The sequence below is a fragment of the Podarcis muralis genome, chromosome W (assembly GCF_964188315.1).
Source record: "Podarcis muralis chromosome W, rPodMur119.hap1.1, whole genome shotgun sequence".
NCBI classification, from domain to species: Eukaryota; Metazoa; Chordata; class Lepidosauria; order Squamata; family Lacertidae; genus Podarcis; species Podarcis muralis.
This window is the reverse complement of record NC_135674.1, coordinates 163,798-185,405: the sequence shown is the minus strand read 5'-3', so window position 1 is coordinate 185,405 and position 21,608 is coordinate 163,798. Positions and strand designations below refer to the sequence as shown.

At 45.0% G+C, this 21,608-nt stretch overlaps 1 protein-coding gene across 1 annotated transcript in view; it reads left to right on the top strand.

Moving 5' to 3' along the window:
* LOC144326438 (uncharacterized) overlaps positions 1–21,158 on the top strand; it is a 31,891-nt gene extending 10,733 nt beyond the window's left edge. Inside the window, exons 2-3 of the mRNA XM_077922990.1 lie at positions 18,818–18,916; positions 21,070–21,158. Of these exons, the coding sequence (XP_077779116.1) occupies positions 18,818–18,916; positions 21,070–21,158 (188 nt within the window). The remainder of the gene's footprint in view (positions 1–18,817; positions 18,917–21,069) is intronic.
* Positions 21,159–21,608: the final 450 nt, after the last annotated feature.

Sequence of the window (21,608 nt, the reverse complement as noted above, 5' to 3'; positions counted from 1 at the left end):
GCGCACAAAGGATGATAGTGCTTCGCGAGCTGTAGAGCATGCGCAGAAACGACCGTAGGTGGTTTGTAACGCCCCTTGCTCTAGGTTGGGGAGCATGCGCAGAAGCGACTGTGAAGCTGCCCGGGCTGTAGAGCATGCGCAGAAAGGATGGCCGATGGCCCTCAACCAACATGGCGTCGGCGGCGCCTCTTCCGCCCTTTCTTCCCCCTCCCTCTTTCCCGTCCCCTCGTCCCATATATACTAATCTATAATAATAAGGAGAAATGCAGAAATGGGGCCTCAAGAGGCATCTGGTCTGAGCCCTGAAATGCAGAAATCTAGTCTAGGCCCGCTGCCCTCAACGAACATGGCGGCGGCGGCGCCTCTTCCGCCCTTTCTTCCCCCGGTTCCCTCTTTCCGCTCCCTTTGCCCTCGTCCAAAATGGCCGCCCTAACAACCCCCTCGCTCGACGCACGCGCGGCGAATAGCTCGGCCTTTGGGCCAATCCCAGGCCAGGCGGTGGGCGGGGCCAGCCCTTTCCCGCCTTTTTCTCCTGCCAGCTGTTTCTCACCTGATTCTCCTCAGCTGTTTCCCACGCCCGGGACGCCGAGGCAGTTTTGGCGCCTTTTTATTACAAGAAAGGATTCTTCGCAGGACTGTTTAAATGATTTTTATTTTTCTTATTGGAAAAGGCGTGGGGAAGTTTGCAAGACATGAAAGAGGGTAAGGATTTGCTGAAAGGATTTTCTAAACGGGAATACAAAAAGGGGAGGTGTGAGGAGGTCAAGGAAAGAAGGAAATGAGCTTAAAGAGATTGAAAAATGGATTTATTTTTAAATTTTCTCTTTCTAGTTATTAGTTTTTTCTTTGCATTTTGTATCTTTTTTATTCCTCTTTCCTATGTGTGTTTTCTAGTTGGTAATTTTTTGTTTTATTTTTCTCTATTCTGTAAACTTACTATGTTTTCTGTAAACTTTATTCTGCAAACTTATATTTTTTGTAAACGTTTAATAAATATTTCTTTATATTTATTAGGATAAACAGGATATTTATTAGGATATTTATTAAAATAAACAGGAGGGCACTGTTTATTTTCCTATTGAGGTCTATTCCAGTACTGGCCACAGGAGGGCACTGTTTATTTTCCTATTGAGGTCTATTTCAGTATTGGCCACAGGAGGGCACTGTTTATTTTCCTATTGAGGTCTATTCCAGTATTGGCCACAGGAGGGCACTGTTTATTTTCCTATTAAGGGCTATTCCAGTATTGGCCACAGGAGGGCACTGTTTATTTTCCTATTGAGGTCTATTCCACTATTGGCCACAGGAGGGCACTGTTTATTTTCCTATTGAGGTCTATTCCAGTACTGGCCACAGGAGGGCACTGTTTATTTTCCTATTGAGGTCTATTCCAGTACTGGCCACACGGGGTCACTGTTTATTTTCCTATTGAGGTCTATTCCAGCATTGGCCACACGAGGTCGCTGTTTATTTTCCTATTAAGGGCTATTCCAGTATTGGCCACAGGAGGGCACTGTTTATTTTCCTATTGAGGTCTATTCCAGTACTGGCCACAGGAGGGCACTGTTTATTTTCCTATTGAGATCTATTCCAGTACTGGCCACAGGAGGGCACCGTTTATTTTCCTATTGAGGTCTATTCCAGTATTGGCCACAGGAGGGCACTGTTTATTTTCCTATTGAGGTCTATTCCAGTACTGGCCACAGGAGGGCACTGTTTATTTTCCTATTGAGATCTATTCCAGTACTGGCCACAGGAGGGCACTGTTTATTTTCCTATTGAGATCTATTCCAGTATTGGCCACAGGAGGGCACTGTTTATTTTCCTATTGAGGTCTATTCCAGTATTGGCCACAGGAGGGCACTGTTTATTTTCCTATTGAGGTCTATTCCAGTATTGGCCACAGGAGGGCACTGTTTATTTTCCTATTGAGGTCTATTCCAGTACTGGCCACAGGAGGGCACTGTTTATTTTCCTATTGAGGTCTATTCCAGTATTGGCCACAGGAGGGCACTGTTTATTTTCCTATTGAGGTCTATTCCAGTATTGGCCACAGGAGGGCACTGTTTATTTTCCTATTGAGGTCTATTCCAGTACTGGCCACAGGAGGGCACTGTTTATTTTCCTATTGAGGTCTATTCCAGTACTGGCCACACGAGGGCACTGTTTATTTTCCTATTGAGATCTATTCCAGTATTGGCCACAGGAGGGCACTGTTTATTTTCCTATTGAGGTCTATTCCAGTATTGGCCACAGGAGGGCACTGTTTATTTTCCTATTGAGGTCTATTCCACTATTGGCCACAGGAGGGCACTGTTTATTTTCCTATTGAGGTCTATTCGAGTATTGGCCACAGGAGGGCACTGTTTATTTTCCTATTGAGGTCTATTCCAGTATTGGCCACAGGAGGGCACTGTTTATTTTCCTATTGAGGTCTATTCCAGTAATGGCCACACGAGGGCACTGTTTATTTTCCTATTGAGGTCTATTCCACTATTGGCCACAGGAGGGCACTGTTTATTTTCCTATTGAGGTCTATTCCAGTACTGGCCACAGGAGGGCACTGTTTATTTTCCTATTGAGGTCTATTCCAGTATTGGCCACAGGAGGGCACTGTTTATTTTCCTATTGAGGTCTATTCCACTATTGGCCACAGGAGGGCACTGTTTATTTTCCTATTGAGGTCTATTCGAGTATTGGCCACAGGAGGGCACTGTTTATTTTCCTATTGAGGTCTATTCCAGTATTGGCCACAGGAGGGCACTGTTTATTTTCCTATTGAGGTCTATTCCAGTATTGGCCACAGGAGGGCACTGTTTATTTTCCTATTGAGGTCTATTCCAGTATTGGCCACAGGAGGGCACTGTTTATTTTCCTATTGAGTTCTATTCCAGTATTGGCCACAGGAGGGCACTGTTTATTTTCCTATTGAGGTCTATTCCAGTATTGGCCACAGGAGGGCACTGTTTATTTTCCTATTGAGGTCTATTCCAGTACTGGCCACAGGAGGGCACTGTTTATTTTCCTATTGAGGTCTATTCCAGTATTGGCCACAGGAGGGCACTGTTTATTTTCCTATTGAGGTCTATTCCACTACTGGCCACAGGAGGGCACTGTTTATTTTCCTATTGAGGTCTATTCCAGTACTGGCCACAGGAGGGCACTGTTTATTTTCCTATTGAGGTCTATTCCAGTATTGGCCACAGGAGGGCACTGTTTATTTTCCTATTGAGGTCTATTCCAGTATTGGCCACAGGAGGGCACTGTTTATTTTCCTATTAAGGTATATTCCAGTATTGGCCACAGGAGGGCACTGTTTATTTTCCTATTGAGGTCTATTCGAGTATTGGCCACAGGAGGGCACTGTTTATTTTCCTATTGAGGTCTATTCCAGTATTGGCCACAGGAGGGCACTGTTTATTTTCCTATTGAGGTCTATTCCACTACTGGCCACAGGAGGGCACTGTTTATTTTCCTATTGAGGTCTATTCCAGTACTGGCCACAGGAGGGCACTGTTTATTTTCCTATTGAGGTCTATTCCAGTATTGGCCACAGGAGGGCACTGTTTATTTTCCTATTGAGGTCTATTCCAGTATTGGCCACAGGAGGGCACTGTTTATTTTCCTATTAAGGTATATTCCAGTATTGGCCACAGGAGGGCACTGTTTCTTTTCCTATTGAGGTCTATTCGAGTATTGGCCACAGGAGGGCACTGTTTATTTTCCTATTGAGGTCTATTCCAGTATTGGCCACAGGAGGGCACTGTTTATTTTCCTATTGAGGTCTATTCCAGTATTGGCCACAGGAGGGCACTGTTTATTTTCCTATTGAGGTCTATTCCAGTATTGGCCACAGGAGGGCACTGTTTATTTTCCTATTGAGTTCTATTCCAGTATTGGCCACAGGAGGGCACTGTTTATTTTCCTATTGAGGTCTATTCCAGTATTGGCCACAGGAGGGCACTGTTTATTTTCCTATTGAGGTCTATTCCAGTACTGGCCACAGGAGGGCACTGTTTATTTTCCTATTGAGGTCTATTCCAGTATTGGCCACAGGAGGGCACTGTTTATTTTCCTATTGAGGTCTATTCCACTACTGGCCACAGGAGGGCACTGTTTATTTTCCTATTGAGGTCTATTCCAGTACTGGCCACAGGAGGGCACTGTTTATTTTCCTATTGAGGTCTATTCCAGTATTGGCCACAGGAGGGCACTGTTTATTTTCCTATTGAGGTCTATTCCAGTATTGGCCACAGGAGGGCGCTGTTTATTTTCCTATTGAGGTCTATTCCAGTACTGGCCACAGGAGGGCACTGTTTATTTTCCTATTGAGGTCTATTCCAGTACTGGCCACAGGAGGGCACTGTTTATTTTCCTATTGAGGTCTATTCCAGCATTGGCCACAGGAGGGCACTGTTTATTTTCCTATTGAGGTCTATTCCAGCATTGGCCACAGGAGGGCACTGTTTATTTTCCTATTGAGGTCTATTCCAGTAATGGCCACACGAGGTCGCTGTTTATTTTCCTATTATGGGCTATTCCAGTACTGGCCACAGGAGGTCACAGTTTATTTTCCTATTGAGGGCTATTCCAGTACTGACCACAGGAGGGCACTGTTTATTTTCCTATTGAGGTCTATTCCAGTACTGGCCACACGGGGTCACTGTTTATTTTCCTATTGAAGTCTATTCCAGTATTGGCCACAGGAGGGCACTGTTTATTTTCCTATTATGGGCTATTCCAGCATTGGCCACACGGGGTCACTGTTTATTTTCCTATTGAGGTCTATTCCAGTACTGGCCACAGGAGGGCACTGTTTATTTTCCTATTGAGGTCTATTCCAGCATTGGCCACAGGAGGTCACTGTTTATTTTCCTATTGAGGTCTATTCCAGTACTGGCCACAGGAGGGCACTGTTTATTTTCCTATTATGGGCTATTCCAGTACTGGCCACAGGAGGGCACTGTTTATTTTCCTATTATGGGCTATTCCAGTACTGGCCACAGGAGGGCACTGTTTATTTTCCTATTGAGGTCTATTCCAGTAATGGCCACACGAGGTCGCTGTTTATTTTCCTATTGAGGTCTATTCCAGTATTGGCCACAGGAGGGCACTGTTTATTTTCCTATTGAGGTCTATTCCAGTATTGGCCACAGGAGGGCACTGTTTATTTTCCTATTATGGGCTATTCCAGTACTGGCCACAGGAGGGCACTGTTTATTTTCCTATTGAGGTCTATTCCAGTAATGGCCACACGAGGTCGCTGTTTATTTTCCTATTATGGGCTATTCCAGTACTGGCCACAGGAGGGCACTGTTTATTTTCCTATTGAGGTCTATTCCAGTAATGGCCACACGAGGTCGCTGTTTATTTTCCTATTGAGGGCTATTCCAGCATTGGCCACAGGAGGGCACTGTTTATTTTCCTATTGAGGTCTATTCCAGCATTGGCCACAGGAGGGCACTGTTTATTTTCCTATTGAGGTCTATTCCAGCATTGGCCACACGAGGTCGCTGTTTATTTTCCTATTGAGGGCTATTCCAGCATTGGCCACAGGAGGGCACTGTTTATTTTCCTATTGAGGTCTATTCCAGCATTGGCCACACGGGGTCACTGTTTATTTTCCTATTGAGGTCTATTCCAGCATTGGCCACAGGAGGGCACTGTTTATTTTCCTATTGAGGTCTATTCCAGTATTGGCCACAGGAGGGCACTGTTTATTTTCCTATTGAGGTCTATTCCAGTATTGGCCACACGGGGTCGCTGTTTATTTTCTTATTGAGGTCTATTCCAGCATTGGCCACAGGAGGGCGCTGTTTATTTTCCTATTGAGGTCTATTCCAGTATTGGCCACACGGGGTCACTGTTTATTTTCCTATTGAGGTCTATTCCAGCATTGGCCACAGGAGGGCGCTGTTTATTTTCCTATTGAGGTCTATTCCAGTATTGGCCACAGGAGGGCACTGTTTATTTTCCTATTGAGGTCTATTCCAGTACTGGCCACAGGAGGGCACTGTTTATTTTCCTATTGAGGTCTATTCCAGTACTGGCCACACGGGGTCACTGTTTATTTTCCTATTATGGGCTATTCCAGTACTGGCCACAGGAGGGCACTGTTTATTTTCCTATTGAGGTCTATTCCAGTACTGGCCACACGGGGTCACTGTTTATTTTCCTATTATGGGCTATTCCAGTACTGGCCACAGGAGGGCACTGTTTATTTTCCTATTATGGGCTATTCCAGTAATGGCCACACGAGGTCGCTGTTTATTTTCCTATTATGGGCTATTCCAGCATTGGCCACAGGAGGGCGCTGTTTATTTTCCTATTGAGGTCTATTCCAGTACTGGCCACAGGAGGGCACTGTTTATTTTCCTATTGAGGTCTATTCCAGCATTGGCCACAGGAGGGCGCTGTTTATTTTCCTATTGAGGTCTATTCCAGTATTGGCCACACGGGGTCACTGTTTATTTTCCTATTGAGGGCTATTCCAGCATTGTCCACAGGAGGGCACTGTTTATTTTCCTATTGAGGTCTATTCCAGTATTGGCCACACGAGGGCACTGTTTATTTTCCTATTGAGGTCTATTCCAGCATTGTCCACAGGAGGGCACTGTTTATTTTCCTATTGAGGTCTATTCCAGCATTGGCCACACGAGGTCGCTGGTTATTTTCCTATTGAGGGCTATTCCAGCATTGGCCACAGGAGGGCACTGTTTATTTTCCTATTGAGGTCTATTCCAGCATTGTCCACAGGAGGGCACTGTTTATTTTCCTATTGAGGTCTATTCCAGTACTGGCCACACGAGGGCACTGTTTATTTTCCTATTGAGGTCTATTCCAGTATTGGCCACAGGAGGGCGCTGTTTATTTTCCTATTGAGGTCTATTCCAGTATTGGCCACACGGGGTCACTGTTTATTTTCCTATTGAGGTCTATTCCAGTATTGGCCACAGGAGGGCACTGTTTATTTTCCTATTGAGGTCTATTCCAGTATTGGCCACACGAGGGCACTGTTTATTTTCCTATTGAGGTCTATTCCAGTACTGGCCACAGGAGGGCACTGCTTATTTTCCTATTGAGGTCTATTCCAGCATTGGCCACAGGAGGGCACTGTTTATTTTCCTATTGAGGTCTATTGCAGTACTGGCCACAGGAGGGCACTGTTTATTTTCCTATTGAGGTCTATTCCAGTATTGACCACACGAGGGCACTGTTTATTTTCCTATTGAGGTCTATTCCAGTACTGGCCACACCAGGGCACTGTTTATTTTCCTATTGAGGTCTATTCCAGTATTGGCCACACGAGGGCACTGTTTATTTTCCTATTGAGGTCTATTCCAGCATTGGCCACACGAGGTCGCTGTTTATTTTCCTATTGAGGGCTATTCCAGCATTGGCCACAGGAGGGCACTGTTTATTTTCCTATTGAGGTCTATTCCAGCATTGTCCACAGGAGGGCACTGTTTATTTTCCTATTGAGGGCTATTCCAGCATTGGCCACACGGGGTCACTGTTTATTTTCCTATTGAGGTCTATTCCAGTACTGGCCACAGGAGGGCACTGTTTATTTTCCTATTGAGGTCTATTCCAGTACTGGCCACAGGAGGGCACTGTTTATTTTCCTATTGAGGTCTATTCCAGTACTGGCCACAGGAGGGCACTGTTTATTTTCCTATTGAGGTCTATTCCACTATTGGCCACAGGAGAGCACTGTTTATTTTCCTATTGAGGCTAATTCCAGTATTGGCCACAGGAGGGCGCTGTTTATTTTCCTATTGAGGTCTATTCCAGTACTGGCCACAGGAGGGCACCGTTTATTTTCCTATTGAGGTCTATTCCAGTATTGGCCACACGGGGTCACTGTTTATTTTCCTATTGAGGTCTATTCCAGTACTGGCCACAGGAGGTCACTGTTTATTTTCCTATTGAGGTCTATTCCAGTATTGGCCACAGGAGGGCACTGTTTATTTTCCTATTGAGGTCTATTCCAGTATTGGCCACACGGGGTCACTGTTTATTTTCCTATTGAGGGCTATTCCAGCATTGGCCACAGGAGGGCACTGTTTATTTTCCTATTGAGGTCTATTCCAGTATTGGCCACAGGAGGGCACTGTTTATTTTCCTATTGAGGTCTATTTCAGTATTGGCCACAGGAGGGCACTGTTTATTTTCCTATTGAGGTCTATTCCAGCATTGGCCACAGGAGGGCACTGTTTATTTTCCTATTGAGGTCTATTCCAGTATTGGCCACAGGAGGGCACTGTTTATTTTCCTATTGAGGTCTATTCCAGTATTGGCCACAGGAGGGCACTGCTTATTTTCCTATTGAGGTCTATTCCAGTATTGGCCACAGGAGGGCACTGTTTATTTTCCTATTGAGGTCTATTCCAGCATTGGCCACACGAGGGCACTGTTTATTTTCCTATTGAGGTCTATTGCAGTACTGGCCACAGGAGGGCACTGTTTATTTTCCTATTGAGGTCTATTGCAGTACTGGCCACAGGAGGGCACTGTTTATTTTCCTATTGAGGTCTATTGCAGTACTGGCCACAGGAGGTCACTGTTTATTTTCCTATTGAGGTCTATTCCAGTATTGGCCACAGGAGGGCACTGTTTATTTTCCTATTGAGGTCTATTCCAGTATTGGCCACAGGAGGGCACTGTTTATTTTCCTATTGAGGTCTATTCCAGTACTGGCCACAGGAGGGCACTGTTTATTTTCCTATTGAGGTCTATTGCAGTACTGGCCACAGGAGGTCACTGTTTATTTTCCTATTGAGATCTATTCCAGTATTGGCCACAGGAGGGCACTGTTTATTTTCCTATTGAGGTCTATTCCAGTATTGGCCACAGGAGGGCACTGTTTATTTTCCTATTGAGGTCTATTCCACTATTGGCCACAGGAGGGCACTGTTTATTTTCCTATTGAGGTCTATTCGAGTATTGGCCACAGGAGGGCACTGTTTATTTTCCTATTGAGGTCTATTCCAGTATTGGCCACAGGAGGGCACTGTTTATTTTCCTATTGAGGTCTATTCCAGTAATGGCCACACGAGGGCACTGTTTATTTTCCTATTGAGGTCTATTCCACTATTGGCCACAGGAGGGCACTGTTTATTTTCCTATTGAGGTCTATTCCAGTACTGGCCACAGGAGGGCACTGTTTATTTTCCTATTGAGGTCTATTCCAGTATTGGCCACAGGAGGGCACTGTTTATTTTCCTATTGAGGTCTATTCCACTATTGGCCACAGGAGGGCACTGTTTATTTTCCTATTGAGGTCTATTCGAGTATTGGCCACAGGAGGGCACTGTTTATTTTCCTATTGAGGTCTATTCCAGTATTGGCCACAGGAGGGCACTGTTTATTTTCCTATTGAGGTCTATTCCAGTATTGGCCACAGGAGGGCACTGTTTATTTTCCTATTGAGGTCTATTCCAGTATTGGCCACAGGAGGGCACTGTTTATTTTCCTATTGAGTTCTATTCCAGTATTGGCCACAGGAGGGCACTGTTTATTTTCCTATTGAGGTCTATTCCAGTATTGGCCACAGGAGGGCACTGTTTATTTTCCTATTGAGGTCTATTCCAGTACTGGCCACAGGAGGGCACTGTTTATTTTCCTATTGAGGTCTATTCCAGTATTGGCCACAGGAGGGCACTGTTTATTTTCCTATTGAGGTCTATTCCACTACTGGCCACAGGAGGGCACTGTTTATTTTCCTATTGAGGTCTATTCCAGTACTGGCCACAGGAGGGCACTGTTTATTTTCCTATTGAGGTCTATTCCAGTATTGGCCACAGGAGGGCACTGTTTATTTTCCTATTGAGGTCTATTCCAGTATTGGCCACAGGAGGGCACTGTTTATTTTCCTATTAAGGTATATTCCAGTATTGGCCACAGGAGGGCACTGTTTATTTTCCTATTGAGGTCTATTCGAGTATTGGCCACAGGAGGGCACTGTTTATTTTCCTATTGAGGTCTATTCCAGTATTGGCCACAGGAGGGCACTGTTTATTTTCCTATTGAGGTCTATTCCACTACTGGCCACAGGAGGGCACTGTTTATTTTCCTATTGAGGTCTATTCCAGTACTGGCCACAGGAGGGCACTGTTTATTTTCCTATTGAGGTCTATTCCAGTATTGGCCACAGGAGGGCACTGTTTATTTTCCTATTGAGGTCTATTCCAGTATTGGCCACAGGAGGGCACTGTTTATTTTCCTATTAAGGTATATTCCAGTATTGGCCACAGGAGGGCACTGTTTCTTTTCCTATTGAGGTCTATTCGAGTATTGGCCACAGGAGGGCACTGTTTATTTTCCTATTGAGGTCTATTCCAGTATTGGCCACAGGAGGGCACTGTTTATTTTCCTATTGAGGTCTATTCCAGTATTGGCCACAGGAGGGCACTGTTTATTTTCCTATTGAGGTCTATTCCAGTATTGGCCACAGGAGGGCACTGTTTATTTTCCTATTGAGTTCTATTCCAGTATTGGCCACAGGAGGGCACTGTTTATTTTCCTATTGAGGTCTATTCCAGTATTGGCCACAGGAGGGCACTGTTTATTTTCCTATTGAGGTCTATTCCAGTACTGGCCACAGGAGGGCACTGTTTATTTTCCTATTGAGGTCTATTCCAGTATTGGCCACAGGAGGGCACTGTTTATTTTCCTATTGAGGTCTATTCCACTACTGGCCACAGGAGGGCACTGTTTATTTTCCTATTGAGGTCTATTCCAGTACTGGCCACAGGAGGGCACTGTTTATTTTCCTATTGAGGTCTATTCCAGTATTGGCCACAGGAGGGCACTGTTTATTTTCCTATTGAGGTCTATTCCAGTATTGGCCACAGGAGGGCGCTGTTTATTTTCCTATTGAGGTCTATTCCAGTACTGGCCACAGGAGGGCACTGTTTATTTTCCTATTGAGGTCTATTCCAGTACTGGCCACAGGAGGGCACTGTTTATTTTCCTATTGAGGTCTATTCCAGCATTGGCCACAGGAGGGCACTGTTTATTTTCCTATTGAGGTCTATTCCAGCATTGGCCACAGGAGGGCACTGTTTATTTTCCTATTGAGGTCTATTCCAGTAATGGCCACACGAGGTCGCTGTTTATTTTCCTATTATGGGCTATTCCAGTACTGGCCACAGGAGGTCACAGTTTATTTTCCTATTGAGGGCTATTCCAGTACTGACCACAGGAGGGCACTGTTTATTTTCCTATTGAGGTCTATTCCAGTACTGGCCACACGGGGTCACTGTTTATTTTCCTATTGAAGTCTATTCCAGTATTGGCCACAGGAGGGCACTGTTTATTTTCCTATTATGGGCTATTCCAGCATTGGCCACACGGGGTCACTGTTTATTTTCCTATTGAGGTCTATTCCAGTACTGGCCACAGGAGGGCACTGTTTATTTTCCTATTGAGGTCTATTCCAGCATTGGCCACAGGAGGTCACTGTTTATTTTCCTATTGAGGTCTATTCCAGTACTGGCCACAGGAGGGCACTGTTTATTTTCCTATTATGGGCTATTCCAGTACTGGCCACAGGAGGGCACTGTTTATTTTCCTATTATGGGCTATTCCAGTACTGGCCACAGGAGGGCACTGTTTATTTTCCTATTGAGGTCTATTCCAGTAATGGCCACACGAGGTCGCTGTTTATTTTCCTATTGAGGTCTATTCCAGTATTGGCCACAGGAGGGCACTGTTTATTTTCCTATTGAGGTCTATTCCAGTATTGGCCACAGGAGGGCACTGTTTATTTTCCTATTATGGGCTATTCCAGTACTGGCCACAGGAGGGCACTGTTTATTTTCCTATTGAGGTCTATTCCAGTAATGGCCACACGAGGTCGCTGTTTATTTTCCTATTATGGGCTATTCCAGTACTGGCCACAGGAGGGCACTGTTTATTTTCCTATTGAGGTCTATTCCAGTAATGGCCACACGAGGTCGCTGTTTATTTTCCTATTGAGGGCTATTCCAGCATTGGCCACAGGAGGGCACTGTTTATTTTCCTATTGAGGTCTATTCCAGCATTGGCCACAGGAGGGCACTGTTTATTTTCCTATTGAGGTCTATTCCAGCATTGGCCACACGAGGTCGCTGTTTATTTTCCTATTGAGGGCTATTCCAGCATTGGCCACAGGAGGGCACTGTTTATTTTCCTATTGAGGTCTATTCCAGCATTGGCCACACGGGGTCACTGTTTATTTTCCTATTGAGGTCTATTCCAGCATTGGCCACAGGAGGGCACTGTTTATTTTCCTATTGAGGTCTATTCCAGTATTGGCCACAGGAGGGCACTGTTTATTTTCCTATTGAGGTCTATTCCAGTATTGGCCACACGGGGTCGCTGTTTATTTTCTTATTGAGGTCTATTCCAGCATTGGCCACAGGAGGGCGCTGTTTATTTTCCTATTGAGGTCTATTCCAGTATTGGCCACACGGGGTCACTGTTTATTTTCCTATTGAGGTCTATTCCAGCATTGGCCACAGGAGGGCGCTGTTTATTTTCCTATTGAGGTCTATTCCAGTATTGGCCACAGGAGGGCACTGTTTATTTTCCTATTGAGGTCTATTCCAGTACTGGCCACAGGAGGGCACTGTTTATTTTCCTATTGAGGTCTATTCCAGTACTGGCCACACGGGGTCACTGTTTATTTTCCTATTATGGGCTATTCCAGTACTGGCCACAGGAGGGCACTGTTTATTTTCCTATTGAGGTCTATTCCAGTACTGGCCACACGGGGTCACTGTTTATTTTCCTATTATGGGCTATTCCAGTACTGGCCACAGGAGGGCACTGTTTATTTTCCTATTATGGGCTATTCCAGTAATGGCCACACGAGGTCGCTGTTTATTTTCCTATTATGGGCTATTCCAGCATTGGCCACAGGAGGGCGCTGTTTATTTTCCTATTGAGGTCTATTCCAGTACTGGCCACAGGAGGGCACTGTTTATTTTCCTATTGAGGTCTATTCCAGCATTGGCCACAGGAGGGCGCTGTTTATTTTCCTATTGAGGTCTATTCCAGTATTGGCCACACGGGGTCACTGTTTATTTTCCTATTGAGGGCTATTCCAGCATTGTCCACAGGAGGGCACTGTTTATTTTCCTATTGAGGTCTATTCCAGTATTGGCCACACGAGGGCACTGTTTATTTTCCTATTGAGGTCTATTCCAGCATTGTCCACAGGAGGGCACTGTTTATTTTCCTATTGAGGTCTATTCCAGCATTGGCCACACGAGGTCGCTGGTTATTTTCCTATTGAGGGCTATTCCAGCATTGGCCACAGGAGGGCACTGTTTATTTTCCTATTGAGGTCTATTCCAGCATTGTCCACAGGAGGGCACTGTTTATTTTCCTATTGAGGTCTATTCCAGTACTGGCCACACGAGGGCACTGTTTATTTTCCTATTGAGGTCTATTCCAGTATTGGCCACAGGAGGGCGCTGTTTATTTTCCTATTGAGGTCTATTCCAGTATTGGCCACACGGGGTCACTGTTTATTTTCCTATTGAGGTCTATTCCAGTATTGGCCACAGGAGGGCACTGTTTATTTTCCTATTGAGGTCTATTCCAGTATTGGCCACACGAGGGCACTGTTTATTTTCCTATTGAGGTCTATTCCAGTACTGGCCACAGGAGGGCACTGCTTATTTTCCTATTGAGGTCTATTCCAGCATTGGCCACAGGAGGGCACTGTTTATTTTCCTATTGAGGTCTATTGCAGTACTGGCCACAGGAGGGCACTGTTTATTTTCCTATTGAGGTCTATTCCAGTATTGACCACACGAGGGCACTGTTTATTTTCCTATTGAGGTCTATTCCAGTACTGGCCACACCAGGGCACTGTTTATTTTCCTATTGAGGTCTATTCCAGTATTGGCCACACGAGGGCACTGTTTATTTTCCTATTGAGGTCTATTCCAGCATTGGCCACACGAGGTCGCTGTTTATTTTCCTATTGAGGGCTATTCCAGCATTGGCCACAGGAGGGCACTGTTTATTTTCCTATTGAGGTCTATTCCAGCATTGTCCACAGGAGGGCACTGTTTATTTTCCTATTGAGGGCTATTCCAGCATTGGCCACACGGGGTCACTGTTTATTTTCCTATTGAGGTCTATTCCAGTACTGGCCACAGGAGGGCACTGTTTATTTTCCTATTGAGGTCTATTCCAGTACTGGCCACAGGAGGGCACTGTTTATTTTCCTATTGAGGTCTATTCCAGTACTGGCCACAGGAGGGCACTGTTTATTTTCCTATTGAGGTCTATTCCACTATTGGCCACAGGAGAGCACTGTTTATTTTCCTATTGAGGCTAATTCCAGTATTGGCCACAGGAGGGCGCTGTTTATTTTCCTATTGAGGTCTATTCCAGTACTGGCCACAGGAGGGCACCGTTTATTTTCCTATTGAGGTCTATTCCAGTATTGGCCACACGGGGTCACTGTTTATTTTCCTATTGAGGTCTATTCCAGTACTGGCCACAGGAGGTCACTGTTTATTTTCCTATTGAGGTCTATTCCAGTATTGGCCACAGGAGGGCACTGTTTATTTTCCTATTGAGGTCTATTCCAGTATTGGCCACACGGGGTCACTGTTTATTTTCCTATTGAGGGCTATTCCAGCATTGGCCACAGGAGGGCACTGTTTATTTTCCTATTGAGGTCTATTCCAGTATTGGCCACAGGAGGGCACTGTTTATTTTCCTATTGAGGTCTATTTCAGTATTGGCCACAGGAGGGCACTGTTTATTTTCCTATTGAGGTCTATTCCAGCATTGGCCACAGGAGGGCACTGTTTATTTTCCTATTGAGGTCTATTCCAGTATTGGCCACAGGAGGGCACTGTTTATTTTCCTATTGAGGTCTATTCCAGTATTGGCCACAGGAGGGCACTGCTTATTTTCCTATTGAGGTCTATTCCAGTATTGGCCACAGGAGGGCACTGTTTATTTTCCTATTGAGGTCTATTCCAGCATTGGCCACACGAGGGCACTGTTTATTTTCCTATTGAGGTCTATTGCAGTACTGGCCACAGGAGGGCACTGTTTATTTTCCTATTGAGGTCTATTGCAGTACTGGCCACAGGAGGGCACTGTTTATTTTCCTATTGAGGTCTATTGCAGTACTGGCCACAGGAGGTCACTGTTTATTTTCCTATTGAGGTCTATTCCAGTATTGGCCACAGGAGGGCACTGTTTATTTTCCTATTGAGGTCTATTCCAGTATTGGCCACACGGGGTCACTGTTTATTTTCCTATTGAGGGCTATTCCAGCATTGGCCACAGGAGGGCACTGTTTATTTTCCTATTGAGGTCTATTCCAGTATTGGCCACAGGAGGGCACTGTTTATTTTCCTATTGAGGTCTATTTCAGTATTGGCCACAGGAGGGCACTGTTTATTTTCCTATTGAGGTCTATTCCAGCATTGGCCACAGGAGGGCACTGTTTATTTTCCTATTGAGGTCTATTCCAGTATTGGCCACAGGAGGGCACTGTTTATTTTCCTATTGAGGTCTATTCCAGTATTGGCCACAGGAGGGCACTGCTTATTTTCCTATTGAGGTCTATTCCAGTATTGGCCACAGGAGGGCACTGTTTATTTTCCTATTGAGGTCTATTCCAGTATTGGCCACAGGAGGGCACTGTTTATTTTCCTATTGAGGTCTATTCCACTACTGGCCACACGAGGGCACTGTTTATTTTCCTATTGAGGTCTATTGCAGTACTGGCCACACGAGGGCACTGTTTATTTTCCTATTAAGGGCTATTCCAGTACTGGCCACAGGAGGGCACTGTTTATTTTCCTATTGAGGTCTATTCCAGTATTGGCCACAGGAGGGCACTGTTTATTTTCCTATTGAGGTCTATTCCAGTATTGGCCACAGGAGGGCACTGTTTATTTTCCTATTGAGGTCTATTCCAGTATTGGCCACAGGAGGGCACTGTTTATTTTCCTATTGAGGTCTATTCCAGTATTGGCCACACGAGGGCACTGTTTATTTTCCTATTGAGGTCTATTCCACTACTGGCCACACGAGGGCACTGTTTATTTTCCTATTGAGGTCTATTCCAGTATTGGCCACAGGAGGGCACTGCTTATTTTCCTATTGAGGTCTATTCCAGTATTGGCCACAGGAGGGCACTGTTTATTTTCCTATTGAGGTCTATTCCAGTATTGGCCACAGGAGGGCACTGTTTATTTTCCTATTGAGGTCTATTCCACTACTGGCCACACGAGGGCACTGTTTATTTTCCTATTGAGGTCTATTGCAGTACTGGCCACACGAGGGCACTGTTTATTTTCCTATTAAGGGCTATTCCAGTACTGGCCACAGGAGGGCACTGTTTATTTTCCTATTGAGGTCTATTCCAGTATTGGCCACAGGAGGGCACTGTTTATTTTCCTATTGAGGTCTATTCCAGTATTGGCCACAGGAGGGCGCTGTTTATTTTCCTATTGAGGTCTATTCCAGTATTGGCCACAGGAGGGCACTGTTTATTTTCCTATTGAGGTCTATTCCAGTATTGGCCACACGGGGTCACTGTTTATTTTCCTATTGAGGGCTATTCCAGCATTGGCCACACGGGGTCACTGTTTATTTTCCTATTGAGGTCTATTCCAGTACTGGCTACAGGAGGGCACTGTTTATTTTCCTATTGAGGTCTATTCCAGTATTGGCCACAGGAGGGCACTGTTTATTTTCCTATTGAGGTCTATTCCAGTATTGGCCACACGGGGTCACTGTTTATTTTCCTATTGAGGTCTATTCCAGTATTGGCCACAGGAGGGCACTGTTTATTTTCCTATTGAGGTCTATTCGAGTATTGGCCACAGGAGGGCACTGTTTATTTTCCTGTCTATGTCTAACCCTAACCAGGCCCCTCAGGCACTGTTGGGACACCTCCCAGAAGGGATTTTTTTGGGGGGTCCCTCCAGCCTTCGTTCTCCGCAGGGACCACCAGAGGCGTCTAGTCTGACCCCTGAGATGCAGAGAGGGAACCCCAGAGGCATCTAGTCTGACCCCTGTAATGCAGAAATCTAGTCTAGGCCCCGCTGCCCTCAACCAACATGGCAGCGCCGCTGCCTCTTCCGCCCTTTCTTTCCCCTCCCTCTTTCCAGTCCCCTTGCCCTTCTCCAAAATGGCCGCCCTAGCAACTCCCTCCCTCCATCCAATCCTGGCGACGATAGGTGGGCCTTTGGGCCAATCCCAGGCCGGGTGGTGGGCGGGGCCAGCCCTTTCCCGCTTTTTCTCTCCCAGCTGTTTCTCAGCTGCTTCTCCTCAGCTGTTTCCCGCGCCTTTTGGGCGCCTTTTTCATCCTGGGAAACAAGAATAAATTATTATTAGCATTACTTTTTAAATCATGATGATGATGATGATGATTAGAAAAGGAGGCAGAGTTTGTAATATAGTATGTTTTGTGACGTTTTTAATATTCTGTGGGGAGCGGCTGGGAAAGGAGAAGAAATGAGGATTATCCTTCATTTTTAAATTGTTATCATTATAATTATCATGGTTATTCAGCTAAAAGGGTGGGGGAAGTTTGTCGCATATGATGTTTTCTCATTTTTTAAATATTCTGTTGGTGGCTGGGAAAAATTATTATTATCACTAAATGTTAAATTATTATTATAATTATTATCAACCCCACCCACCCAAGTGGGACATGGCCTCAACAGCATCGTATTTTTATTTATTCCAACTGCATCTTGGAAACTGGATCTGAAACAATGTATTTGTTGCGCAAATGACAGACGACATGTTACAAATCAGATGCCTGAATGTATCCACTTGGCAGCTGTAAAAATCATATCAAATCCCCTCCTTTGCCACTTTCCTCCATCCCAAAGCTCTTTTCCCCTCAAAAAGGGACTCCAGGAAGGGATTGTTGGCCAAGGAAAGCCTTATTATTATTATTATTATTATTATTATTATTATTATTATTATTATTATTATTCTTATCATCCCATCCCCAAACTTGCCAACAATTATCATGCTTATTCTTCTAAAAGGGTGAGGGAAGTTTGGAGTATATGACGTTTTCTCGTTTTTAAAAAATATCCTGCTGGTGGCTGGGAAAGAGTAATAAATTATGAGTATCATTAAATGTTAAATTATTATTATTATTATTATTATTATTATTATTATTATTATTATTATCATAAATCACACCCACCCAAGTGGGACATGACCTCTTCCCCCCTAAGCCTTAACAGTATAGTATTTTTATTTATTGGAATTGGGGGAGAAGCAACTCCAGAGGAACTGGCTGTGATAAGAATAATCATTTATTCTTTATATAAAATAAAGTGCAGATCTCCATTGCTTTCCCTCTCAGGCCGCCTTTAATGTCTTGAAAACTGTACCTGAACAATGGATTGGTCAGATGAAGCACTGCTGGGTTTTGTAACCAGCTAATTCCTCCAGATCCCAATTCCTCCACTTATTATTATTATTATTATTATTATTACTACGAAATGAACCCTTATGCTTCCTTCACAGATTCCTGCCTTGCAGCGAGTTGGACTGGATGACTCTTGGGGTCCCTTCCAGCTAAATGCACCATAATAATAATAATATTAATAATAATAATAAATTATATGATTCTTGGGAAAGGGCTTCAGGAAAAAAAAACAGGGGGGAAAGCCCATTTCTTCCCATTCGTAGTCTGCTGGCTCCTTTCCCACTTGATTCTTTCTTCCACTGCAATCTGGGCTGGACATATTATAGATCTCCTTGAACGGGGATCCCTCTTTCCCTTCTTGTGAAAATAATCAACATTATTGATATTTCTTAGGTCTGAATTCCTGCTCTGAAAAGGAGGAGGAGGAGGAAGAAATTTCGCCTGACGAAGGGAGAAGAGGAGGTGGAGGAAAAGTCAGCTGCAGACGTGAAGGTAAAAGGGGGGAAAATAGAAATAGAAATTGACATATAACACTTAAGAACATCTTTAAACAGTATATCACACCAACCCCGCTAACCAGCACAGTAAAAATACAGTACAAAGTGTTTTTATTTATTTGATTGGGGTGGGGCAGCACCTCCTGGCTTCCCCCATGTTGGTGAGGTTAGGGTTAGGGTTAGGGTTTCTTCCAATGAACCATCGCTTGAAGCAGATAATTGATTCTTTCACCTATAGATTTATCCACATAATCCAAGCAGAGATGAATTAGCATCCCAAAGGGGTACACTAGCACACAAATGGTAATATTTGAATTCACTGGGCATTCAAATACTTGAGGCAGGGAGCTGGCTGATTTGTCTAATGGAGGATCCAAAACCCACTTTGGATCTGGAAGACCCCAGCCTGAAGGGCAACCCTCCATTGCTTTCTGTTTTGCCTGGAGGTAGAAATGTTGTCAGCAGATGAGCAGTCACCCCAAGAACCTCAGGCAGCCAAAGGGGATGGCAGGGGGGGCTTCATGGCGGGACTGCACTGGCAGCTGCAGGAGAAGGGTGGATCCCTCAGTGGATCCCTGAATCACCTTCCAAGGGCCATTGAAGAGGGCAGCGTCCAGCTGTGCTGGGGACACAAAGGGGGTGAGGTGGCCAATTCCTGCCTGGGAGCAGGTTGGGCTGGATGACCCTTGGGGTCCCTTCCCGATATATCAAGAAGAAAGGGAAGGAGCCTTCCTGGAAGGGAGGTGTGGTTGTCGGCAGGCAGAGGGGAGCAAGGCCAGCTGACCAGCCCCAGCAGGATCGTCCCCTTCCAGCCGTCCCCCTGAGAAGACCCATCTGCCTCTGCTCCGATGTAAATCAGTGTCCCAGAGCAACACAATATGAGTATGGGGCATCTAAAACTATGAAAATGGGCCTATATATCTTGAGTTTCTGACACTGCTCAACCGCATACTCAATCAAATGCGGGTGCCAAACAAATGATCTGAAGCAAGCCTGTCTCTTTCTCTCGAAGGCGTCTGCAGGGGATTTGCGCAGCCTCCCGTGGTTCTCTCGGCCTGATGCGTTTTGGGCTTGGCTGGCCCTGGAGTCTTGAAGTTGCTCTGGCCCTTTCTCCAGATCTCCAGATCTCCTGTAAGTCCCCCTTCCTCTTGCATCCTAATGGGCTCCTTTGTGGTTTACATCCATCAGGGGGGGGGGGGCAACTTGTGGCCCAGATCAGGCCCCTCATGCCATGAGAAGCGGCTCAGCAGCCCCTTGATTTCTGATCACTACTTGTCTGCTCAAAACCATAATTCGTGTTCATGTGAAGAATCCTAAAACTACACATAATGTGAAATGTTGAGAAATTTGGCTCAGCCTGGAAGCTTGGGGCCAGGTCATCAGCATAGCCAGGGTCTTTGTTGGAGGGCAGGACTTTGGAAAGGAGGACAGAGCCAATGGAATTGGTCAGATAGTTCAGGATTTCTATTGAAGAAGAAGAGTAGAAGAGTTTGGATTTGATATCCTGCTTTATCACTACCCTAAGGAGTCTCAATGCGGCTCACAATCTCCTTTCCCTTCCTGCCCCACAACAAACACTCTGTGAGGTGAGTGGGGCTGAGAGAGACTTCAGAGAAGTGTGACTGGCCCAAGGTCACCCAGCAGCTGCATGTGGAGGAGCGGGGTTACTTTTCCAGTATTGCTGGAAAACACACAAATGGCTGGGACTCTTTGGGATCTTATGGATAGAAATCATGCAGGAGCCTTCATCTGAAGGCAGCCCTGTTTAGGGAAGCTTTGAATGTTTTATAGGTTATTGTATATTAGTGTTTTGTTGGAAGCCGCCCAGAGTGGCTGGGGAAACCCAACCAGATGGGCGGGATATAAATAATAGCTTATTATTATTATTATTATTATTATTATTATTCACCATGGGGTTAGTACCTTCTGCAACTTTTTTCTGAGATGTCCCTGTGAACAAAATATAGGATCCTGATAGCAGTCTCCTTTGTTGCATTGCCTGCATGTTCTTGTGTTGTTGCTTTAGGTGGCCTGCTTATATGAGCTGAAATTGTGCTTATATACTGCAAAATACATGTTTTGACCAAATACTTCCTTCTTGCTGCTGCTAGTGGCCTAAATTCATACCTGCTTTTTCTTTCCTTGCAGAGATCACCGAAAAGCAGCTTTTGGTAATGATGCCCACAGAACAAGGACATCATCCAGAACTGCCTACCACTGTCTCCCTCAGCAGGTAGGCCATCGTTCTCTCTTTCTCTTTGGGAATCTCCTGGGTGCTGGCCAGGGTGTGATCCATGGCCTGACTGTGTGAAATATGAGCGCACAGTGAGTGGAGCCCCAAACTCGGCTTGGAGGCGCAAACTCCGTTTGTAGTAGGTGGGAGCAAATGCATTGGTGGGGAGGGTCTGCATGGAAAGGAAGCTCCAGCTCCAAAAGATCAAGAAGACCCTTGAACAGAAATGAATCTCACTTCCTAAGACTCGAGGCCATCAAAGCGGAACTACACAGTTCAAACAGATAAAATATTCCTGATAAAATTCCATTCCTCAGCTGTTGGAACTGAGTGGTTAGAGGTAGATTTGGGGCTGAACTAAAAGTTGTGAAATTCATTTTTCTGATTCCATTTTGAAAGGAAATGTTCCCTTTGAGGCTACGACCTTGAAGGGAGAACTAGTTTGTGGTGGGAA